This window comes from Aspergillus pseudonomiae (genome assembly GCF_009193645.1).
Source record: "Aspergillus pseudonomiae strain CBS 119388 unplaced genomic scaffold BDV37scaffold_109, whole genome shotgun sequence".
Classification (NCBI taxonomy): Eukaryota; Fungi; Ascomycota; class Eurotiomycetes; order Eurotiales; family Aspergillaceae; genus Aspergillus; species Aspergillus pseudonomiae.
Genome location: NW_022476101.1, coordinates 1 through 23044, shown reverse-complemented (window position 1 = coordinate 23044; position 23044 = coordinate 1). Strand labels below are relative to the sequence as shown.

Below are 23044 nucleotides of genomic sequence, written 5' to 3'. Positions count from 1 at the left end.
CTTTCCGGGCCAATGCACTTGTTTGATAAGGGGTTCTAGATCACTAACTTTAAGATCATGGCTTCAGGTAAATGGCCTGACATGGTGAGCACGGGCCGTCAAGTGATTCTTCTAAAGGCAACAGATGCAAAATGCTGATTCGACCAATGTTCTGCGGCAAGTAATGGCCTCGTAATGAATGATAATGTGAAAGGGAGGGATAGCCAATCATCCAACAGGTATTGTATTGGAGCGTCGTAATTCCTCTCTCCATAAGGATTTGCACTAGTGGGTTTCTCCTTCGGTATCGGCCTAAATATAAGGGGGTATTCATTTGCGGGTTGCTTGGATAAGGGTAGAGCGGTTTATTGTATACCCTAGGTGATCTACTAGGGCCAGGACAGCGGTCCTTCGGACCAGCCAGATTTGGGGGGTTCTCACCGGCTGGAATAGCGATGTTCCTAAGCGTGGCGGCAGAGCAAGAATACTTTGCCAGCCTTGGCCGCAGAAGCAGAGGTGAAGGTACAGGGTGAGTGAGCCTCGAGATCAGCCGCAAGGGCAGCAGCGACTAGCGCGGCACAAATGGCCGCGGCCACGAGAAAATGATCGAAGGCAACATGTTGTCATAAAGCGACTAGGGGGCAGTCAACAGATCGCTATAATTGAGTGGAAACATAGTATAGTGAAGAAATATGAGTTGAAGGATTGAAAGGGAGTGTATCCTTATACAGCTAGAGGAGATTTATATAGATTTATATCCTATCATGAAATCGACGGCCAGCTTCATGGTACAGAATACTACGTAACAACCTGTTCGTCAAATTACAAGCAACGAAGCCCTGTTCCACCTGACACTGGACTATTCTCACAGCAGGGAAAGCTTCGCCGGAGATCAGCCTGCATTCAGGGTTATGTCGAGGCGCTGGTTTGCTGAGAGCCACTCAGTGTCCGCAGACTAGCCCCTATCGAAGCTGTGGATTCACCTATCTTATCTCCAGAGTGGTCTAAGTATTTACTATTGTCTCATTCTAGACGCCCTAGGTCCATCAGAGATACAGTACAAGTGGTGTCACAAACAAACACCAGCTCTATTACAGCATGACCCTATATCACATGGATTGCGGTAGTGGGCTGTAATCAGGCAATATTGCTTGTGTATTTTTGATATCGTTTTGGGAATCTGCTGCCTGGGTGGCATTACTCGGGCTTATATTGACCTGGCAACCAGTATCGCCATAAGGTCAACCTTTTCTTGGCAGGATGATCCGCGTATTAGATGCCCTTGAGGGTTTCTTAGGGGTCCTTGGGAGTATCTCGCCAGAATCCATCATACTTTTAGTGGTGAATTTTGGAGTATTGATGGCTGAAGGCGTGACTGCTTGAAAAGCGCACTCCTGAAGGGGTGAATCTTGCAGTATATAGCAACGCGGCTGTGTAAGATTGTGAACTTGTAACATAGCTTTGAGAAAAGTAAAACTAAAGTTACTAGTTAGATTATTATCACCGAGCTGGAAACTAATGCCTAGGCCAGAAAACAGCCACGCATGACATGCAAAAACTGAGTGTGGGGAGTGTTGATGAGGTAGGCAGACCCCTTCAAAATCAGGTCTGTAAAGAATATCATCAAATAGAGCAACATAAGAGGCACTATGGCGGAGTGGTTAACGCGATGCCCTGCTATACCTTATTTGGATTAGCGTAGGCATTCCCTTCGGGGGCGTGAGTTCGAATCTCACTGGTGTCGTTATTTTTATGTTTTTTTTCCTTTAAGTTAAATTGAATCTTTTTTTCTTTACCCTCTCTTTATGTTAAATAATATCTTCTAATTGGTGTCTAAACGGGTCAACTAGAAGGATACTTACTACTAAGGTAAAGAGAATAATAGATAATAAGCAACAGAAGGCTGATTCTTGTCTCTCTTCTCTAGCAAAGATATACTAATTTATATAGCCTAAGCCTAGCTCATCGTTAGTCAATCATAGGGGCAACCATTCGCTATGAAAAAACCAACAGATCCGGGAGGCCGTCGGTATCGAAAGCCACCGAGATGTCTATGCAAGGGCCAAACAATGTATATGTTACGGACCTCGCAACTACCTTGTCGAAGGCGGACACATAAGGTAGAAAAGCTATGAGGATGGCTATAGCGGGTATACAATAATACGATTAATAAGTGGCTGATATTAGCTATGTTATATAACCTCACGTGAAATGGTATACGCGCCAAGTAATGGTATACCATAGACCAAGATAGTATATAAAGACCAAAAATATATAAGAACACTTATTCCTGTACCTAGTTTAGTTCTTCGTGATCAATCCCAATTGTTATTACAGAGTTACCTTTGGTAAAACTAGCCTCAACTCGTTTGCACTCTTTTGACTACTAGGTATACGTACTCGATAGGTCTGGCCCTTTGACCTCAAATCTAGTCCCGACGACGACCCAACTTCGACGGCAGTCCTGTAACGAGCACATCCTAGTTACGACATCAGCCCCGTATCAACGGAAGTCCCGTTACGATCTTCGTCCTGATAAGACCGCAACACATTGTCAGCGGCAGTCAAAGAGCGACTGCAGGTAGGTCATAGTACATGCGGTTAGCTTACTGGTTTAGGACTTGACGAAGCCCCGGGCGTAACAGTATACTGTACAGTCACCAAGCTATATATATATGCAAGCCGCCGAGCAAAACAAGGGAATACGGCTTGATGTTCACTTGGTAATAGTTGATATAGGTAGAAGTAAAAGATTGATATCATTTCTATAGATTTTATAGATAGAGCAGTAGTAAGTAGCTTAAGCAGGTCAGGCAGATCAGATATAAATGAAGCCCGGAGGTAGAGCTGTACTCTGTAGAAGAGAGAATTACGGATAGACAAAGTCACAGAGCTGTAGAGGGGAAATTACGGGCCTAGTGTAGATAGAATACAGCACAGCATAATGCCAGGAGATTGTTAGTTATACTAATACGGAGTAGATTTGGGGTGTCAGCTCCGACTGCCGCAGGATTTAGTGCGAAGGGGTCAGGGTGGGGTAAGACAGGCAGCTCTGACTCTCAGAGCTATTCACATGATCTTTAAAACCCTGAATCAGTCAGATCTTATCCACGTGATTGTTTAGAAACATTTAAACTCAGTATAATATAGGTATAAAAATTCTAAAAAATATATAAAAAATATTACCGGAGTAGATTAATATTTTTTAAATTGTTTTTTTGTTTTTAAATATATATATATATATATATAGTTAGTATTGAGATAAAATAGAAAAGCTCTCTCTGGCTGGGTCAAAGTTGTGTAAATTCTAACCCAGTCAGAAGAGTGTACGGAGTACTCCGGGGTCTGACTGTTTCTCAAGATCCTGACCACTTCGCACTACATCATCCAAAAAAAGCGACACCAGTGAGATTCGAACTCACGCCCCCGAAGGGAATGCCTACGCTAATCCAAATACGGTATAGCAGGGCATCGCGTTAACCACTCCGCCATAGTGCCTTACTAGTTGAATTATGCTATTGATAATGTATAGAGGAACCAGTGCTCATCGGGTTCCTCCAAAACTACTTTTGCTTATAGCACATATGTTACCTGCCGCACCTACCAGGACTAGTAAGCATGCCATTATCTTGCAATGGTTATGGTTAAAACTCTCTTCGACTTGAACTTCTTACATTTTTATTAAAACAATTTTCATTGAAAAGCCTGCATAGCGCTAGCCTACTTCTTGGAAAACACTTAAAAATTTCCACACCAGACAATACGTACGCTCTGGTATCGTAACTCAAACAGAGATTCCCGACCCTTTATCTCCTTCGTCCTAGGAGCTCGATGTTAAAAGAAACGCCAATGCGCTTGAACAGAGTTGACATCTCGTGACCTGTAGACACCCAGAGTGGTTATAGATATACATATAAGAGCTGCCAATTATTACAAGGACAGGCAGGCTAGGAAAGTACTCTAATTTCTCAATGCTCACACCAAACCCCTACATCAGTGAATATATATATGAGGGGTTACCACCTCTGACCCTATCTCGCTTCTCGCATGAGTCTTGACTCTGTCCAGGAACTTCGACTTGAAGAGGGAAGCGGTTAGGCAGCTAAGCCAGCGGAATTGAAGTAACTATTACTTCTATTGGTATAATATGCGCCAAGAACGGCACATGCGATTCACAATTTTGTACAGAGTACGGAGTAGAATTGTATGTTATCTGATACTATTCCTGGCCTTGACTATTATAATCATCTTAAAAGAAAAATTACGTAATTACTCCTGGCACTTTGGCGGAGTGGCCTAACGCGGTGCCCTGCTATACCTACCATGTGGATAGCTTGTCCAGGCATTTCCTTCGGGAGCGTGAGTTCGAATCTCACAGGTGTCGTTTTTTGCTGTTCGGCAACATTGTTGTTGCGGTGTGCAATTGGGAGTTACTGTACGGAGTCATCTCTTGCAAGTTGAAATGCTCCTGTGCAGGGCGAGCTATCTAACATCACGTAATAATTTACATGGTGAAGAAGGTATATGATTGGCTAAACTACAGACCTCTGTCCGCTAGTATATATTATATCGGTAATAATAGTACGCACGATGGATATCTTGAGAAATCTTTGATTATCTGTTTTAATCACATACTGTATCCATACTAATATAATAAAGTAAAAAAAGTTCCATTCCTGCAGGATCCAGGGCCGCAGCTCGATATGGTCAGAAACAAGCTCAACGCGGTTGAAGATTTCTCGGCAATTTGTACAAGGCGGTATGCTATAACTGGTTATTCTAGATTGGATATTCAGAATTCAGAATTATGTGACCTTTAGAGTTGGGGCGTGTTTGCCTGAATCTCATGCCCTCATATAATCTTTTTAACTACACCGAGCTGTGTCCCCAGCTCACTGCGGTTAGAATTGTGCTTGCTATTGCCTCTAACTCCGCACAACCCAAATCTCTACCCCGGAGTATTTTATTAGAGATTTCTTGGCATTTTCGTCTAGCATGCCGATCTGCGTCCCTATCTCGATCTTACCGTGGTTTAGCAGCTCAGTACTCCGTACTCCGTAGCCTTACTATTGCTATTAATTCTATAGTATTTACTCCGTAGTATCTCCCCCCTCTAGTATTTGTAAGAAAAGGCGCCCTCGACCGTAGGGGGTTCCCCTAATATCCGCGAAGGGGATTGAGGAGCGAATAAAATAAGCAGGGGTACCCCCTGAAGTGACGGGAAGATACTATGCATGTAGAATTAGTCTTTAGAAAATTGGTAATAGTTGTTGCAGAGCGCTTCGCGAGCTGCTATTATTTTATTGATAGTTAGAACCTGAAGTTAGCAACTTTTCCCGTCTTGTCCTGACCTCACGTTCCGATTGGACGCTGAAAACCGACGCCACGTGACCACATTTCTGCGCTCGTCTTGAGCTGCTAGGAATTCGGCTTGCAATGAACGGGGTATTGCAATTAACGAGGGATACTTCTATTGGCCAATTCCTTTACCGCCTTCGCTTACTTTTTGGGCTTACTATTTTAGGAAAGATTACCTCTCTATAGTTACGTGCCTTGGCCTAAATATAGAAAAATAATATTGAAATAAAGTTTTAATACCCCATTTACTTGCAAATTTATACGGGGAGCTGAAACTATGCTTGCAAGTCCCAGGTTATTGGGATTTCTGCAAATTTGTATGGGAAATTGAATGTGGCCGCTGTGGTGCTTGCAACTAATGGGGTATTGCAGATAACGGGGTTGCAACTAACGTGGTTTCTCAGTATGTACCCCTATTACATAGTATCAGCTTCCTCATCCCCATTATATATTTTAAACCATTGGTCCACAGACCAACCAATAAGGCACTTTGGCGGAGTGGTTAACGCGATGCCCTGCTATACCGTATTTGGATTAGTGTAGGCATTCCCTTCGGGGGCGTGAGTTCGAATCTCACAGGTGTCGATGCTTTTTTGTTTCTCTTTCGTTTCTTTTTCTGACTTTTTGTGCTCTCTCCCTCTCCTCCCTCGAGCTATCCAACCAATAAACAAAACAAACAACACAAGGTGTATTGTATTGTATTGTATGTATGTCTCTTACTTCTTTCTCTCCTACATTCTAAATAGCCCCCGCTTGCTTTGTGGCACACTGTGGTCGACCTAGACCAACTGCACAAGAGCGTTGACTATTGCTGGCATCGCTTCCGTGTCATGTGAAGAAGCATTGAAGCAATATCGTATTTTCTGTATGATCCCCCGCTTCAGCTCAAGAATTCGTGCACCGACTGAAGAGTTGTTGAGGGGGAGACTAGGGAACAGCTTTCGACAGAGTCCGTCCGGTGTTGATTGTCTGGAAATTCTCGTGGCCCTTGTGAGAGACCTTCTTGACCAACTCACATCACCCACCCCTACCAAAATCCGGAGGAAATACTGCATGACTTGGGCCGCAAACCAAGATAGTCTCTCAGGATCCTTTGCATTATCCATTCAAGTGGGGTTCATTCATGATCTGGTATCACAGATGTCGAATATATAAGCATGTCCTATGAAGTCCAAATATAGTATACCCTACGTTGCGGACGACAACACTTCCATTTGGCTGGTCCAACTTGGTCGCCATGAGCACCCCATTATACCATTACAGCACCGAACTGTCGGAAACTAAACCGTATACTGTATACAATATGGCGTGTAGCACCATAAATGCAGTGAAGATGGTTTCTCCTACGCTTCCAGCAGCCGGATTGCTTTTCCGGTCGTAGCCCAAAGACGGCGGTAGGAGATGCAGCTTCCAAAATTTCCCAGATAAGGTATTCGATCGAGCATCCAGTAATTCTCGATTGCATCAATGCTCCAGAAGTCCACCTTATCCCATACAAGCAGAGTTAATAAATGGGCAGTTGCAGGCCAGGTGATGTGGGGTCAAGGCCGTCCCCCGCATCTTATCTTTATCTGCGACTCATGTATGATAAAGACGGAATGCCTGAATAGGCAGGTTGGATGAGCACTAGATGTGATGTACGATAATGGTGGGGGGGATTGAGCACGATTGCCGTATTTAAGGGAAATGTGATGGCACATTATGGCATCGAATTGTCTTTTTTTTACCTTGGTCCTGAAGATATATATATACCCACTCTCCTCAGCAGCATACTATTCTCGCCGTCAATCTGAGATCTGACTATTCGCAATGTTCAACCAAAGTCTCCCTGTACAGTGGCCGGGATGGTCCACATGCTTCTACTTCAGTTTCATCTCTAGCTGCTTATTCTTCCTAGCCACGCGACAGAAGAATAATAAATTCACCAGGAGTGTCGCAAATGACGACCAAGATGGGGTCGAGCCAAACTGCTACCCACCGGTCGAGCCTCTCCCAGACTTTGACTGGAAGACGAAGGAGCCGATCAGGATCCGGCCATTCAAGCCCAAATACCATTTAACCATGAGTATGTAATAAGCACGCCGTGAATCTAACAGTGCTGACCTATCTCAAACCCAGGCATCCAAGAAGGGACCGTCAGCGAGCTTATCGAAATAGACAAGAACTATCTCGATCGTATACAACTTCGCAAGAGGATTATGGCCGAGCATCCTGAGACGGTTCTGGCCGCTGAGGATTGTGTCAAGCCCGCGGTCGATGAATTCTACACCTGGTTGGTGGGAGCGTATCTGCCAACACGATACCCTCGTATGTTTCAGCTGCGGCCGTCTGCTGGGGAGAAGCAGGCATCCTTGCACAGCCTGGTCACCGACGAGATATTCTCCCTTTCCCCCGAACAGAATCCCTTGGATATCTTGCGGATCATGGGCGGTCTGGTTGAGGATGACCTCCTTTTCCTGATGCCATCTGATGATGGAGACGGCTTTACGCTCAGAGGATTCGTGACATGCTTCCCGAATGGCTTCAACACTTCGAAGAAGTTGGGCCTTAAACTCCGGGACATACACAAGCCTGTCCCCCAGTACAAAGAAAAGCTGGAGAAGAGCATGGATCGCTTTTTCCAAAGACTCGGGGTAGGCAGGTTTATCAAACGCGCCAATGTGAGTTGACCTGTACCTGTACTTTGTTATTTGACTTTGAAGATTGGCGTCTGATTGTTCTCCAGTGGACCATCACGACTACAGACCAACTGTTCGCGGCGTCTGGGAACCACCTTTACGAGGGTGAAGAGATCCTTCAAGAAGAGGTTAATATAGATACTGTACGTTTCATAGATATATCTGTGTCAAATGTGGGCTAACAGACCACCAGGCTCGTGTCCGTGTCGAGAGACAATTTCTGCACCGCTTACCTCAAAGCCGTGCGATACTTTTCTCATTCAAAACCCTTCTCTACACACTCCCGGAAATCAAGGAAGAAGGGCTCGGCGACGTTCTTGCCGAGGCAATTGACGGCTTGAAGCAGGGAAACGCGCCTGGCTTTCATTTCTATAAACGGGCTGCCGTTTGGGGAGAATCTGCAAAAGCCTATCTCCGAAGCTAAATATGAAGTGCTCTAAACCCAGCTTAGCTTCCAGTTACGTCTCTAGAGAGGCCCTGAATGACCATAATGTGTGCAAAGTATGGTACTCAGCAAAGAGGCGTTCTGAAACATTCATGATCTCCGAGGTCAAAAACTGTAGATTAAGTGCTTTCAGTACAACAATATCTCAGGAGCGTGCCCTAATCACATAATGAAACCTTCTACCTTATCCACCAAGGTCTGCGTCCAATTCGTCCCTGGGGCTTCCTGCCATATATCTTGCAGCAGTTTGATCGCATAAAGCGGGCTTCCAAAGCCCGTGCAATCCCCGAGACTCTGTAGCTGCATGGTGACAAACTGCCGGTCTTGCTCGGACGAGCACTCAGCTCCGACGATGAAAAAAGGCCAAATCAGAATATGACCCCCCGGTGAAGTTGCGTTGTAAGCAGCGGTGTCTGCGAGGAACTGCTGAACCAGTTCCGTGATCACCTGGTTTGGTGTGTTGGTTGCCCGACTCAAGTATATTTGAGCTGCCGTACGGATGAGATTGGCTAGTTTGAAAATGACGGAAGAATACTCCGGATGGATCTTAAGGCAGCTGAACAAGAAGTCCAGGTCTTTGTTAGACATGTTTTCGAGACTTTTAGCCGCCGAAAGGCCCATTACTAATGGTCCTGCGTATAGGTACATCCTAGGTTATAGCTGTAAGCATAAGGTCCAAGAGGACTATAGGAAAGGCTGTGTGTACTTTCTTATCTGCTGCATCAGGAATGTTCCTAGAGGTTCCGTCTCGGCTATGTCTAAGCACCGCTGGGATTCTATGAAACTCTTCATCATCCGAAGGAGGATATGAAAGTCGGTTCCCACTATGATCATCTGCTCTACAAGGAGAAGGACCATAGTTGACAGACTCGAGTAATCGATGGACTTGTTCAGGTCCTCGGCGGTGCTCCGCTGATTTAATCCTCGGATAGCTGCCATCCGATACCTGGAAGCTAGTGACTTCCATTCACAATGTTTTAAAGAGATATGGGAAGCGGCGGCGGCTAACACCGCGCTTTTGACGGTATGGTCTTGCTCTGACAAAGGTAAAATCAGATCTCGATAGCCGTTGAAGACGGTGTTGAAGGGACCCATTGCTGGCGCAACTTTCTCCGAGACTGTTATAGTATTACTTAGAATCTATCCGCAAATGATCCATCAAGAAAGGTACTGACAGTATTTCAGTAGGAGTCGAGACTGGTGGTCAATATGATCCAAGCCATGAGACGGGCCAGGCTCAAAGGATGAATCGTTCAACTTATGCGATAATATGTCATCCTCCAGCATTCGCAAGCGAGGTGAATGTTTGTGCCTATGACCCTCTTCCCTCGGAGAGCTGGTATCATTGCAACCGGTAGACTTGCTAGATATTTGGGGTACTGTTGGGCGATCCAGTGGCTGAAGGGATGCGCCAGAACTGCTGGATGAGAGAATTAACCATGCCCGAGGAAGAGGGACAATATTGTAGTTCCCACTTTGTATTTGGCACAGGCATCGACCTCCCTGCTAGCTTCCCCCTCGATGCAACTCCATCTATGAACCGATACCGTACCCCGAGACCGGAACACTGGAGCCCCTTTTTGACGCATTTCTGGCACGGAGTGCCACGGTCACAGTTCAGACGGCGCTGGGAGCAATTGTAACAGCCTGTAGAGGGTCTTAATCAATTGCAATTTTCGCCTGGAGGAAGATATTACCCTTTACTCTCCGTGGCTTTTTCTTTGGGCGCTGGGTTCCGGCCGTTAGAGGGGAGGCATCGAAGACAGGCATTTCTGAGGGTAGGGATATAGAGACTCGAATGGACATTGGTAATTATTACTGGTGAAAGGCTATAGAGAACGACAGTATGGGTTTGTCGCTCTATGGTGGCTGTTCTGGTTCTTCAATGATCAACATCGTTATCAGTTTGATGGGTCTTTCCCCGCATCGGCATTAGGGTTTGGGGGCGCTATTCCGGATTAGTGCAATAAAATGAGCACCTCGAGATAAGCTTCGACTGCTTAAAATATATTCATGAATGCTGGTTTCCATGTATATAGTAGCCAAGGTAGTCTTGAGTTTTGACATGCTTGTGTGACTTTGAATAATAGAAAGCAAATGCGAAGACAGCAACGAAAAAGGCGAAATAGACATCAACAACAGATAGGCATAAGCAGGGAATGGATTTGCAAACCAGTATGCTGGCATGCTCTTGAAAAGTGGTGGCCACGGGGGTATAGTGGTCTCTCTAGACGCTCTGAGTTGCCTTCCGACGCTCTTACCATCCAGGGTAGTAAGGGTAGTCGTCCAAGGTCGCAGGTTGCCAATCTCTGGGAATGATGCCTTGCTCGTTCTGCTCCCTCTCCCAGAGCTCCAATGCAGGTAGTACAGTTGCTTCTGTATGCCATGTATTCTCGTGTCTCAGCAGACATGGCGTAGCCTCTCTCTAGTTCTTCAAAAAGAGGGAAGGTATGTATGGTTCATTGCGGAATTGGGTCACCGGAGTGAACAACACCTTAAAGTTGAACACCACAGCACCGGATACCGGGAGTCGCCGGAGACTCGAGTCTGCCAGTCAACGCGCAGGTGGTATCGGTCTAGAGCAATATCTGGGTTCTGCGTTTCATGACGAAGGGCGATAGGATCTCCAGAGGGTATGTGGATTGGTTGATCAATCTCGATCTCCCATGATCCGCGTTGGATGGGTCTATCTGTGGGCATCTTTGCAAAGAATCTGGAATGTTGGTTAGTGATAACAGCGTAATCAAAAGCCTCCCTGTTGCCTACCTATTCATAGAGAATTGCAACTTCTCCCCGTAGTCAGGAACTGGCTCGTGAATCTCGTCTATGTTCTTGCCCATTCTCAACCCAAGGGACCAGTCAAGAGAGCTACAAATGACGGAAAATGGTTTCAAGATCGCCCGCCTCCACGGCCACCTATCACCTCGACACCTCTAGGATGACCAGGCCGAAGCGTACCTGCATCGCCTGGTGTGCTACGCAAGCGACGACCATGGTGGGATATTCGTCTCGTCTACGGAGTAATGTACATACATACATCTGTCGATCGAAAAAGGATCTAACAACTACTACTCCAGATGAATTGACCAACCATTCAAAAGCCTTCAAGGTCTATCTGTATCTACACATTATAGAGGATATAAAAAAGAAAAAACATACAACAGGAGGGATTCGCTGGTGGTCACCCACCCAACTACTAACCTCCCGGCGTGTGGCTTAAGTACGGCTGAGCGGACGGGAAGCCCTGTTCTCCACACCCTATGGTCGTATGTACTAATTTGCCCTAAGTTGTCATTTATATAGTATTGTAATCCAATATAGATTCATTTAATTTCGGATCTGAGCCTTACCAGACATCATTCATTGAACCAAGTTCCTCGCCTTGCAGATACCATATCCGTAGCCGCCTCCCAGCAATTTAACACCAGCCCGCAAGACGTATGCCATCTAGAGAGGCAATATTCGGCGCCGAGATAAATTAGATAGTGTTATTCTCTCAAGGCTTCAAGATCAAACCAACAGAACATCTACCCCGAGGTCTCTAGCCACATCTCTCCAATCCACCGCCGCCAGCCCTGGATCTATCCCGCTTTCTACACACAAGGCATCGCGTCTCTGCCACACCTCCTCGACGATCGACCTGACTGCGAGTCGGTTGCCGAGTCCAAAATGTGTCGATTGCTCCAGCCACCGGCACGATGACTCCAGATCCCGCACCGTGTAGGCCTCGACCGCCGCGATAAACGCCGGCCACAGGGAGAAGTTCCCACTGCTCTGCGCGGAAAAGGCGGTAATGTTATCGAATATCAGGGACACGTACGCTGCGACGCGCTTGGGCGGCACATCCAATAGCGCTCGGTAGAGATAAATATACGTTGCGTAGATGAAGGCGTTGAGCTGGTATCGTGCTAATTCCTCGAATTTCACTTTAGGAGCCGGTGCATTGACTTCGGAACTCGGTTCCAGCCCACCAGAGCTATCGAGGATCCCTGCCTGGAGGAAATCCAGACAGGCTAACACCTGGGAGACAGTCCGGTCAGCCGTAATGTGTGCTCTGGGGGAGGCGTCTGATCGCATCTGTTGGCTGACGGTCGTGATGGTGGAAATACACTCCAAAATAAGTCGCTGGGCGCCGATCGTGAATCCAAACTGAGGAGTTGAGGAGATCAAGGCGGCGAATGCTAGATCTGAATGTAGAGAGGAGGAAGATACTGCCCGACCTGCTTCCATATGCCTGGCTACTGTGATAGATGTGGATTCATTGCTTGGGGGTAGCATCAATGTTGGGGTTTGGCTATCTGTCATGCAGGTGGCTCCGATGATCTTGACGATCAATAAGCTCTGGGTTGAAAAGCAGACGAATTCGGATTCGTTCCATGGCTCTTTGCAATTGGATCCGAGAAGGAATGCCCATGCGCCCTGGAGGTGATTCTTCCATTTGCTGGAATTACCGCTGTAGACCTGGAGTAGCGTAAGCATTCTTAGGAAAAAAAAAAAAAAAAAAAAAAAAAAAAAAAAAAAAAAAAAAAAAAAAAAAAAAAAAAAAAAAAAAGAGCGATGTTACGTCTTACCTCTGCCATCATCAGAGTCATAATTGCTGCCAGAGTGCTATCAAAGTCTCTGCCAGATGCTTGGATAGAGTCATTCACGTATTGAATCGATGCGTTATAGTTCGACGCGGCCAGCTGCATCATCTTCTGTCTGTCGTGCCCTAAATTGGCAAAATTGAATGCTGCATGGGCCAGAATGGCGTGGTACAGTGCTTTCTCCCCGGATTCAGAGTACTGCAGCGAGACGACGGGGTAGTGCCGTTTCCAGGGATTCCAGGGATGCTCAAACGGCATCATGATAGATGCGACGTAGTTGACGTAGTGGTGAAAAAGCATCTTCTCCCCACTACTTGACATCTTCGTGCTGTTGCAAACGAGGCCCTGGTTCATATGGGACACTAACGACACTGGGGTTACAGCAGGGAAGACAGAGAAGGGATTATGATCTATCTTCAGAGGCTCTGAGGCTTCGTTTGTCTCGTCATCGTCCAATTGCGCGATCAGGAAATCAACTACATGAGAATCGAGAGCAGCATAGTTCGCCCAGGTGCGCTCTACATGTCCCTGTCAGTCGACTCTTCGGGACATCCAAGAAACGGCATACCGCAGTGCATGTATCGCCGTCCGGTGGACCGATAGGACTCATTGCCGTTAAGCCAGACCAGACGCATACTGGAGCCATCGCACTCGAGGCCCAGTCGCGTGCATGCTGAACAAGGGGACCCCTCATCACATTTGACCTTCCGCGCACGACAGCGCCAACAGCCCTGTTCCGGATATTAGGGCAGCTCTGTCATGGCCGTGCTCATCTCACTGACCGTAAATTCCCTCCGTCGCTTTCGGGTACGTGCAACATTTCTAGTAGTTTCCATGCTCGCCTAGCTGCGAATATATATGAAGAGGGCATGTCGTCGCGAGCGAAGGTGGAGAGTTGCTCTAGAGCCGTGTTCGAGATCCTTGGCGTAAGCCGAGCCATTCAACATTCAGGCTAATAAAGGCTAGGATGGTTCTAGTCTGATTTTAGTCAAGCTGATCTTGCTCAAATTTCACTAATAATGTGCCCTCCAATGATGGGATTGGAATCCCGGCCGCACTAAATTAGATGGCCCATCTCGCTATGAGTTGCATCTTGTATCTCGGTATGAGTAGCTCGGCTTCCTCGTCGGCAGGAATTACATGGTAACTGTTGGCGACACATCCAAGGATAAATTGATCGAAATGGAAGATGTACGCCTACGGTACACGCCTCGAAAAAGTATTGTGGTATAGTATTGAGAGATGATGGGCGTCGCGACAACGAAAAAAGACAAGGATGAGGAAACAGAGTCCCAGAAAATGGGGTCTCCACAATGTGCGTTAGATCCAGCTCAATGGCAATCTGTAAGTCGGAAAAACTCATTAAGAAATGAGTAGAACAGCCTAACCTCGATAAATAGCATAGAAAGATATTCGTGGTGATCACTGGCCTTCTCATGCTGTTCAACAGCGTATTCGACTCAACGATTCCCAGCGGTGGGATTCGCTTCATCGCAGACAGTCTCCATGTCCAGAACGAAACGCAGCTGGTTCTACCCACTTCGGTCTATCTTCTCGGTTATGTGACCGGACCTCTTGCTTTTGCGCCCTTGAGTGAACTTCATGGCCGACGTATCGTGCTGGTGGGAACCTACGTCCTATTCACCATCTTCACTTTAGCCTGTGCCATTGCTCCGAACTGGACTGCCTTGATCATCTTCCGAACTATCTGTGGAATTTGCGCATCGAGCCCGATTGCAGTCACGGGGGGCCTTTTCGCTGACGTTTATCGCTCTCCTCTGGCTCGTGGGCGGACCATGGCTCTGGCAATGATGGTGACGACCGCCGGGCCTCAGTTCGCTCCCCTTGTAGCAGGGTTCATTGGACCGGTGGGGTGGCGATGGATCTTCTGGATATCCCTGATCATCGCCGGTGTCAGTCTTGTTCCCGTTCTGTTCCTTCCAGAGACGTCCCAGTCCGCCCTTGCGAAGCAGAAGACGGAGAAACAAGGAGATGGATTCGTCCTGAAGGCCCTCTCTCGACCTCTGTACATGCTATTCTGTGAACCAATTATTTCGTTCACATGTCTCTACCTATCCTATGCCAGTGCAATCTTCTGTAAGTGATCTTGTTCCCGATCACAACGACATGGAATTGACGATCCAAGTCATGTACTTCGAGGCATATCCCCTGATATTCCAAGGCATTTATGGCATGAGCGATGGAATCGCCGGCTTAGCATTCATTCCGAGTAAGATGCACTTATCGCCCAGAATCATCATCCTTTCCTGGCCTAGCTAACATTTCTTCTAGTCGCTGTTGGAGCTTGCATCGGGATGGCGCTTTTCTTGTGGTACGACGCGATACTCCAGAGGGCAAAGGCGAGAAAGGCCAGCTGGTCCACCATCGAGGAATACCAACGACTTCCCCTGGCGTGTCTTGGGGGTCCTTTATATGTGTTGGCCTTGTTCTGGCTGGGCTGGACTGCCTCTGCCGGGACTCACTGGATTGTGCCCATGCTGGCTGGGATACCGTTTGGGATGGCCTTTTTCCTCATTTTTGTCGCCCTCATCAATTATCTGGTTGACGCGTATCACGAATACGCCGCCAGCGCTATGGCAGCAGCCAGCTGTTGCCGCAGTGTTTTTGGCGCCGTTTTGCCACTTGCGTCCACTCCTATGTTTCGTCAATTGGGAATCGCTTGGGGGTGTAGTCTTCTAGGGTTTTTGAGCCTTCTGATGACTTTGATTCCGTTTGTTTTTATTCGGTATGGGGATCGACTTCGAGCAAGGAGCAAATTCCAGCAGGGACTACGGGGTTAAGACAGATGGATGGTTATAGTTGCAGGGGAATCAAGCGAGTTATCAACATGGAGGGGCGCTTCCAGTTGCAACGACCCAGATCTCCCTACTGCAAGCTCAATTCGCACAAAGTATTCCCTGGTAGCGTAGCAATGGTAGAACTTCGGGACGACAACAAAGGCTAATGGATGGACAGAGAACTACCTCGCCCCAGGTGGTTCAATATATAGTCATTGTGAATGTTTTATGCCCGAAATACGTCGGGAAATGTAGGACAACCCATACCGAACAGCCTTTACAGCTGATCAAAGTACCTGGGCCAGAGATTGCAGCCTCTCAGCTTTCTAGTTTCCTTTCAAGTCGTCCCTTTCAATTATGCCGGGTTGGTCTTCTCCGAGGCAGCAACGGATGACATCCAAGTCTTTCCATGCCCACAAAAGAAAAATAGCAGAGTTTAAGCTTGATTTTGGTTCTTGTATTTATTTATACTCCTTAACTATTTGAGCAAGGCAACTTCTAGTTCATTTTATTTTTAACATATCCACAAGCTGAATCTCTTGTCAGCTGTGAGACAGAAATACGGGGCAACGAGGCAGTGCTGCTGACTTGCCAAGCCCTAAACCATGATCACTCTGAGTGTTTTGATTGACGGGACAGACAACAGACAATCCGGCCCCCAGTAATCACTGTGCCCAAAGTGAGACTTGTGCGCCCTATAAGTGGAACCGCTAAAGGAACTAGTTCGTAGCTAAGAGGCTGAGCGAAGCTTCAGATGATGCTAGCTCCTTTAAATTCTGTTCCCTCCCCCCAAGGTAAAGAGCTGATAGTAGATCACCGACCCTTTCCATCGTTCATTTGAAGCTCACGATGTCTCATCCACAGCCTGCTCTTGATGTCTTCTTCTACTTCCAGAAACAAGAGCTCAAGCTCAGCTTCAATTCGCCCAACCAAGCAGCATCCTACCAAAACCGCAATCGAGAATCCCGCATCTTCGCCAACGAGCCCAGCGCCGTTTACCTCCCGCTAGCGCCGTCCATGGTCTACCTGCGCGACAGTAGCAAAGGGCTTGTCATTGGCTTCGCCAAATCAGAGGATGCCGATCTGTGGTGTCGGACATCTATTCTGGGCCAGAAACACGGGCATTATGAAGTGCACATCGGCCGTGGATGGACAGACGAGCAACTGAACCAGGCCCTCCAGGTCCAACATCAGCCCTACGTCCCGAAAAGCAACAGCCGACCTCAGAGTATACAATCCAATATAGAGCCCACTCCGCCGTCGAGCTCAGGGTCGGACTCAAACTTGAAAGCCTCATCCAGTACTCAAGGGCTCCCGCTTTCCCAGGACGAATCTCCGTCCTCCTGCCAGTCTTCTAGAGCCTCGTATATACCGTCTGCACTTGCTATTGGCTCAAGGAAGACTGCGCAAAGATCACAATCTCCTGGTCGTGCTTTACCGCCCTCATTGCTGCCTCAAGGAACGGCTACGCCTCGGTATTCGGCCCAGGACGGGTTTCAAGCATCGATCCCTTTTTAACCCACGCTTTGCTGGCCTATCTCGCTAGTCAGCTGTACCTTTCAGCTTCTGTTCTCCGTCTGCAGGACCTTGTCCTGACATCATCCTACCACCAGGCAGAAAGGTTCATCCTGCGCCAAGAGGGACTGGTTGAACATCGGTTGTCTGGCCATCAACATGAAATTATTCTTTTTCTTCTCTACCATCGCATAACCCTCCTATCCTTTTATCATTCTCTTGATCGGGCAATATCCGTCAACCCGACATTAGCATAGCATTCACATGAGTGTGATTCTTCGAACGTGCGACGTTTCTGACTCAATTTCACTACCCATATGACCTATACAAATCCCTTCTCGGAACAAATTGACCAATTGGCGGGCTCCTTGATGGGAACAATGGTCCTACTGGACAAGTTTCATGACTATTTAGTTTTGATTCTGGACGAGGCAAACGTCCTGTAGATGTATCTGCGGGCATTTGACGTTCATCGTGTATCTAGGGTTTTACTTTGGTTTGCGATGCTTCCCAGATCTCACCAGGCCTTACAAGAAACATCAGTCATCGTGATAATACTGTAATATTGTTTAGAACCACGCAGAAGCTTTAATCTTGTCAATTTTCCCCTCATTCTTCTCGAGTGAAAGCACAGCATTTCATGTAACGTTGAACGCCCGCCAGTCATCACACAGAACGCTATGCTTTTAAGGTGTATAGAGCTAATCCTGGAAAAGAAAATATTTACTTTCTCTCCGTGGATCTTGTTGTTATCTGCGGCGCGTCTTATTCGTGTATTCGTTCCCACTTCTCGAATTCAACATGGCTCATCCCACAAAACTAACGTGGACGGTCTATTCTACCTTTAAATAAGTCTTCCCAAAGCTAGCCGACAGGACAGACGCAGAGTCGTCTCGTAAAATTCATCTCCTACAACAGATCCACCACGGTCGAGGGTGATGAACCGAAGAATTCTAGGGGGCGACTGTGCATTCCTGGGAATCGATCAGCCGACGATTGATCGGCCTGTCGATCAATCGATAGTTCACGGGTTTCTTCCTCCGTATGCAGGATCGATTCGGCCTCAGTGAATGCCAAGCTAGACACAATGCTAGGGGTTCCTGCGACGGAAAGTCTGCATAAATAAATAAGATAGGATACTTCAGTCCCCCTCAACTTTTAAAAGGCAAACTTCGCCACTATTTAAGTGGTCATCGACTTATCTTTTCCACCATTACCTTCGCATCTTCTTTTCTCTGCCTTCTCGAAATCAGCTCATCTCTCCTACACGTCTCCTTGATCGTCCACGATGAAGTTCCTCGCCATAGTTTGTGTTCTTTCCCTTACCAGCTTCGCCGCTGCCAGCCCCATTGAGCAACAAGCACAAGCTACATGTGCGACGTGCAGTCAGGGATGTCTTCGAGCTGATACGGGTGATTGCTTTCCTAACTGGCCTCAAGCCACATGCGAACTTGCTGGCGGAGTAAGTAATTTTTTAAAATTTTGGTTTTGATTTTATTGGGGGTTCTAATTATAAACACAGCAAGAGTGGCAATGGTGTCCATAACGCAGAGACGGTTCTCTATAGGGAAACCTCGCGAATATTGGCCGATACTGTCTGTATTCATGACACTTGTTGGCGCAACAGTCTGGAAGAAGCGCATCTCCTTGGAGAGAGGGCATCTAGATTGCACCTCCTTTCGCGTTACCTAGAATTACCGTATCTTACATTCTATATGAATCATGATGAAGTGCCAGAAAGTTGAGTGACAGAGAACTAGAGTGCGTAGAGAAGTTTCAGTGTAAAATACATTCCTCGTGTTTCTCCAATTGTATTGTAAATTACATTGGTTATTATAGAAAGCAGTCAGAAATATGACGGATACCTTTTCCGGGAATGAAATCGTGGGAGTATAAGAGTTATCCTCAACCCTAACTGGGTGGAAAGGCAGCCGTTTCTGGCGCCAGAGGCTGTCATTTTCGGCGTCGATTTCTCAGGTCCTCAGATTCATAGTTGTAATAGGAGCAGGGATATGAGGGTTTTCAAACACCATATGGTTTTGAATCACATCACCCTTTCAGAAGTTTGAATTTCATCCATTTCTCCCTAGTATGACTATCTGACCTGGGTTTCACTGCCCCCACTGAACCCCGGCCATTTTCCCCCTCATCGTGTCCTCGTCCCTCGCCTGAGCGCCGATTTTAAGCTCAACTCTCACTGGCTGGTCTGCTTTCGAAAGCTGACCCGGCACGGAAGACCGTCGGCTGGGTGGGAGCCTCCCAGTGGAATTTGGTAGGCGCGTTCGCCAAAGACGGTCTTGGGCCCCGGCCGGGGATGCAGGCGGTCCCATTCGGCGTACTGGTCTTGGAAGTCGAACTCCCGGAGAGTGAGAACTAGGGTAATCTTGATGTCCAGGAGAGCCAGCGGTTGACCGATGCAGTCTCGCGGACCATGTTCAAAGGGACGCCAGGCTCCCTTCGGAGGATACAATGGATCCTCTGGTCCGACTAGCCAGCGCTCTGGTTTGAAAGCGTGTGGATCCGGCCAGTAATTTGGATTCCGTTGAAGACCGGTATGGAGAATCCAGATACATAGGCCATCTGTCGGGTACTTGGTACCATTTTTATCCTGTAGATAGACCCCCGGCTGACCCTCTCGTAGCGCAGAGGCAGCGGGAAAGAGACGCAGCGTTTCCTTGATCACCGCGAGTGTATATGGGAGTCGGTTGATTAACTCTGGGTGCTGCTTCAGTTTATCTGCCGCAGTTGTAATATCCGACCCGAACATCTCGTCATGCTCGCTGCGAACCTTTGCCAGTCTCTCAGGATGTTTGGACAAGAGATAGATGCTATACACAATTGTAGCAGCCGTGGAATCGTGACCAGCAAATAGAAAGGTCCGGATTTGAATCGTCGCCCACTTCTTAAACTCAGGGTCTAGTTCATCACCGGCTGTGCGAGTACTCATAAATTCAGCAAGCACGATATCAATGATAGAATTGGCCCGTGTGGAAGATTGTTGTCTCCATACTTCGTATCGCTTGTCCAGTTCAATCCCAATGTAACGGTTCATCGTCCGTCCATTGTACCACTGCATAAGTGGTCGCATGGGATTCCATCGAATAAAGGGATTCATCTGCTCGTCCTGGCAATGCCACTCGACCGAACTTCTCATCGCTGCTGCTACCGCATTGTGTCTGCGCTGAGAATGAAGATGTGCTTTCCTGTTAGTGACTATATTAGTTTGGATTCTTCTATCCTCAGGTGGTCCAAGGAAACCCACATGGCAACGTATCCAATAATGTCCATAACATAGTCACAGGTCATTTTATCGAGCGTAAACATATCTCCCTTGCGCGCATGCTCGCGAAGGATCTCCACGTACACCTCGGCTTCTTCGACAATATAGGGAGTATGTTCAAGAATATTACTGGCACTAAATGCAGGATTGAACAGTCCGCGGGCGTGCTTCCATTCGGGGCCATTGGTCACGAAGATACTGGGACCCCCGGTAAAAGGATTAAAAAACTCAGCCAGGACCGGCGGCTTTGGCAACGCATAGGTTTGAGAGGCCTGCACGGCTAGATCCGGCGAAGTGACCACCAGTAACGGTTTGGTAAAGGGCCAAACATCAATATAAAAGCAATTATCGTTGTTGGGGAACTCGTAGGATAGCAACGTAAATGCTTCCGACTGTTGGGACCCTTTGGGATGTCGCTTCATTAAATCGGGGAGCATCCGCAAATTTCCTGCTGCGAAATCCCACTGGGGCATTGGCTGCGCGAGCTACTGTCAGCCAGTCCGTCCGTCCATCGTCAGGGATTCTTCTCGTCCGGATGGCATACCAGGCCTTGTTTTCGCAAGCGATAGAAAAGCAGGCGTACTTTGAACATCTCGTGAAAAAATCGCACGATTAAAATAAGGGCTACCGTCAGGGCCACTTGGGCCCCGTACGTGGTGGCCAGACTGAGGATTGCAGCTGCCATACCAGTGACACACAGGCGGAGAGAAAAGATAACTGGAAGTTAGATTGGTGAAATGGAAGCAAAAAGAGAAATCAAATAAGATCCAAAGGTCGAGCGAGAAGGAAACACGGCTGGGGCGAAGTTTAGCGGCAAGCAGCCCTAAGAGGGAAAAAGGAGGAAAGGAACGATAAGCAGGGATCGATGTGGGAGATCAGGCAATTCGGAGTCAAATGGAACAATCCACTGCCCCAGTTGGTTGCAGGGATTCGATTTAGTTCAACCTTTTGGCCCCGGCCCCCGCAGAACACATTGGAAGGAGGTAAACATACTCACAGGTTCGTTGCCTTGGATGATGATGTGCCCAACCTTCCTCCTCCATGCATGCATGTCATTCTTCAAATACCCTCTATTGGCCCGGCTCTTCTCTGGAATCCTCCATCATGATACACGTGTCTCTTGAACACTGCCGTTGTCAACATTGCAACAGGACCACGATGTCCGCATTCATAAAACTGCCTTCGTGGTAAGGATAGTGCAGTCTCCCTAAGTCCCTATCTAGTGTCAGTGGTCAGTCTGCTCATGCCGTGGTCTAGGAATCCACCACCGTAGTATTCCTCGCCTGAGTGCTTGCTGGGGTGGTTATTCAGTGTATGATTCGCTTTCGTACGCAAAACCAGCGATAAACGGACCGATTCTCTGTTTGAATCATGGTCGGATAATACAGCCACCGGTGGATTCGAGCGTCTATCACAAAGCCGCGGTGATTCCAACCCATCGATAGAGAATGTTGGGTGGCATACCGTGTCCGACCACTCCCCAACCAGCCAGACCTATAATGCGACGTTGGGCCCTGAGGCTGGCACTGACCCCATCCATACTAAGGAACTTCCAACCGAACCTGCGAGCATTTTGCAGAAGACCAATTAAGGTATTCGTGTCGTGCTATAACCACTACTAGTAGGTCGCGAATGTATGACCTCAGCCTATCATAATAGCACCCCTCTGCAGTGACTATAGCAATATTGTCTCACTGGGTGATATTTTGAACAAAGAGCAACAAAATGCGCATTTGGAACTAGGGCTCTTGTGGCCTTGCATAGCGGTAATGCCTGTGGGAAAACACACAGGTGAGGCGATAGAGCGACCTTCCAACCGTCACATCATTAAATTGAGATGTAAATATAAGATATAGCTCAAGAAGCTATAAGATATCTGAAATCTAGTAAGATATAAATAAATGAAATATGTCAGCGCGAACAGTATACCCGCTTGCCCATATGATAGTGGTAGCTAGTCATATTGCACTTTACACACAACACAAAAGGTACAGAATAGATACATAATAGCTTGCAAGGACGATAGAAGGAATCGTAATCATAGTCAGAAATAAAAGCATGACATAGTTTGTGAATACTAGCTTGGGTATTTCTAGGAGTAGTATATAGTAATAATAGTATACTGTCTCGCAGCCAGGGCATTTCAGGCACCAACCAACACAACTCGATAATCTTCAATACCTGGATCAATCCATGTAATTTGCACATCCGTTAACAATCTCCAAAAAAGTTGAAATAAACGATACACAAAAACATCGAACCCCAATTCACCCAACGCATATACAAAAAACCAGCGCCAAGAAAAAAAAAAAAAAAGGCCAAAAATAAGCGCGCGGCTAAGCCAAACTTTCCGCTCCGACAGCATTCATTTCCCCGAAAAGGCTCTCCAGACCAGACCATCGAAC

The 23044-nt window shown here is 47.2% G+C and overlaps 8 protein-coding genes and 4 non-coding genes across 12 annotated transcripts; 6 read left to right on the top strand and 6 right to left on the bottom strand.

Moving 5' to 3' along the window:
• Nucleotides 1–1622: 1622 nt before the first annotated feature.
• Nucleotides 1623–1723, top strand: BDV37DRAFT_t215. Its single transcript has one exon. It is a non-coding gene; the product is annotated as a tRNA-Ser (tRNA).
• Nucleotides 1724–3376: 1653 nt separating this feature from the next.
• Nucleotides 3377–3477, bottom strand: BDV37DRAFT_t212. The gene has a single exon. It is a non-coding gene; the product is annotated as a tRNA-Ser (tRNA).
• Nucleotides 3478–4256: 779 nt separating this feature from the next.
• Nucleotides 4257–4363, top strand: BDV37DRAFT_t216. Its single transcript has one exon. It is a non-coding gene; the product is annotated as a tRNA-Ser (tRNA).
• A 1458-nt stretch (nt 4364–5821) lies between these two features.
• Nucleotides 5822–5922, top strand: BDV37DRAFT_t217. The gene has a single exon. It is a non-coding gene; the product is annotated as a tRNA-Ser (tRNA).
• Nucleotides 5923–6094: 172 nt separating this feature from the next.
• BDV37DRAFT_262179 (uncharacterized protein) lies at nt 6095–6448 on the bottom strand. The gene is made up of 2 exons (XM_032083389.1): nt 6258–6448; nt 6095–6202 (listed from the first exon to the last, which is right to left on the bottom strand). The coding sequence occupies exons 1-2, from the start codon at nt 6441–6443 to the stop codon at nt 6143–6145; spliced, it is 246 nt and encodes an 81-aa protein (XP_031936186.1). The 5' UTR covers nt 6444–6448; the 3' UTR covers nt 6095–6142.
• A 698-nt stretch (nt 6449–7146) lies between these two features.
• On the top strand, nt 7147–8569 carry BDV37DRAFT_290636 (heme-dependent oxidative N-demethylase family protein; the record flags this gene model as incomplete). Its single annotated transcript, XM_032088757.1, has 4 exons — nt 7147–7402; nt 7456–7997; nt 8063–8158; nt 8209–8569. The coding sequence occupies 4 exons, from the start codon at nt 7147–7149 to the stop codon at nt 8437–8439; spliced, it is 1125 nt and encodes a 374-aa protein (XP_031936185.1). The 3' UTR covers nt 8440–8569.
• Nucleotides 8570–8622: 53 nt separating this feature from the next.
• Nucleotides 8623–9747, bottom strand: BDV37DRAFT_288098 (transcription factor domain-containing protein; the record flags this gene model as incomplete). Its single annotated transcript, XM_032088221.1, has 3 exons — nt 8623–9109; nt 9167–9578; nt 9636–9747. The coding sequence occupies 3 exons, from the start codon at nt 9745–9747 to the stop codon at nt 8623–8625; spliced, it is 1011 nt and encodes a 336-aa protein (XP_031936184.1).
• Nucleotides 9748–11970: 2223 nt separating this feature from the next.
• On the bottom strand, nt 11971–14182 carry BDV37DRAFT_290633 (Zn(II)2Cys6 transcription factor; the record flags this gene model as incomplete). Its single annotated transcript, XM_032088756.1, has 4 exons — nt 13829–14182; nt 13615–13777; nt 13032–13564; nt 11971–12921 (listed from the first exon to the last, which is right to left on the bottom strand). The coding sequence occupies exons 1-4, from the start codon at nt 13880–13882 to the stop codon at nt 11971–11973; spliced, it is 1701 nt and encodes a 566-aa protein (XP_031936183.1). The 5' UTR covers nt 13883–14182.
• Nucleotides 14138–16239, top strand: BDV37DRAFT_290631 (MFS transporter). The gene is made up of 4 exons (XM_032088755.1): nt 14138–14390; nt 14447–15143; nt 15193–15276; nt 15339–16239. The coding sequence occupies exons 1-4, from the start codon at nt 14289–14291 to the stop codon at nt 15845–15847; spliced, it is 1392 nt and encodes a 463-aa protein (XP_031936182.1). The 5' UTR covers nt 14138–14288; the 3' UTR covers nt 15848–16239.
• Nucleotides 16240–16639: 400 nt separating this feature from the next.
• On the top strand, nt 16640–17701 carry BDV37DRAFT_17061 (uncharacterized protein). The gene has a single exon (XM_032079331.1). It carries the CDS (start codon nt 16694–16696, stop codon nt 17360–17362), a length of 669 nt encoding a protein of 222 aa, XP_031936181.1. The 5' UTR covers nt 16640–16693; the 3' UTR covers nt 17363–17701.
• A 1102-nt stretch (nt 17702–18803) lies between these two features.
• On the bottom strand, nt 18804–19051 carry BDV37DRAFT_262172 (uncharacterized protein). Its single transcript, XM_032083388.1, has one exon. The coding sequence runs from the start codon at nt 19019–19021 to the stop codon at nt 18866–18868; it is 156 nt and encodes a 51-aa protein (XP_031936180.1). The 5' UTR covers nt 19022–19051; the 3' UTR covers nt 18804–18865.
• Nucleotides 19052–19495: 444 nt separating this feature from the next.
• On the bottom strand, nt 19496–21435 carry BDV37DRAFT_262169 (cytochrome P450). Its single transcript, XM_032083387.1, has 3 exons — nt 21184–21435; nt 20622–21115; nt 19496–20562 (listed from the first exon to the last, which is right to left on the bottom strand). The coding sequence occupies exons 1-3, from the start codon at nt 21322–21324 to the stop codon at nt 19554–19556; spliced, it is 1644 nt and encodes a 547-aa protein (XP_031936179.1). The 5' UTR covers nt 21325–21435; the 3' UTR covers nt 19496–19553.
• Nucleotides 21436–23044: the final 1609 nt, after the last annotated feature.

What these genes read in the sequence shown, in the direction of transcription:
- BDV37DRAFT_262172 (XM_032083388.1), bottom strand. Translation starts at nt 19,021, where the DNA reads ATGCCCTCTCTCCAAGGAGATGCGCTTCTTCCAGACTGTTGCGCCAAC.
- BDV37DRAFT_17061 (XM_032079331.1), top strand. Translation starts at nt 16,694, where the DNA reads ATGTCTCATCCACAGCCTGCTCTTGATGTCTTCTTCTACTTCCAGAAA.
- BDV37DRAFT_290631 (XM_032088755.1), top strand. Translation starts at nt 14,289, where the DNA reads ATGATGGGCGTCGCGACAACGAAAAAAGACAAGGATGAGGAAACAGAG. An exon ending in ATCCAGCTCAATGGCAATCT is followed by an intron (nt 14,391 to 14,446) that starts GTAAGTCGGAAA and finishes CTCGATAAATAG; the next exon opens with CATAGAAAGATATTCGTGGT. An exon ending in CTATGCCAGTGCAATCTTCT is followed by an intron (nt 15,144 to 15,192) that starts GTAAGTGATCTT and finishes TGACGATCCAAG; the next exon opens with TCATGTACTTCGAGGCATAT.
- BDV37DRAFT_262179 (XM_032083389.1), bottom strand. Translation starts at nt 6,443, where the DNA reads ATGGATAATGCAAAGGATCCTGAGAGACTATCTTGGTTTGCGGCCCAA. An exon ending in AGCTGTTCCCTAGTCTCCCC is followed by an intron (nt 6,203 to 6,257) that starts CTCAACAACTCT and finishes GGGGGATCATAC; the next exon opens with AGAAAATACGATATTGCTTC.
- BDV37DRAFT_262169 (XM_032083387.1), bottom strand. Translation starts at nt 21,324, where the DNA reads ATGGCAGCTGCAATCCTCAGTCTGGCCACCACGTACGGGGCCCAAGTG. An exon ending in GCTTGCGAAAACAAGGCCTG is followed by an intron (nt 21,116 to 21,183) that starts GTATGCCATCCG and finishes TAGCTCGCGCAG; the next exon opens with CCAATGCCCCAGTGGGATTT. An exon ending in ATTATTGGATACGTTGCCAT is followed by an intron (nt 20,563 to 20,621) that starts GTGGGTTTCCTT and finishes AGTCACTAACAG; the next exon opens with GAAAGCACATCTTCATTCTC.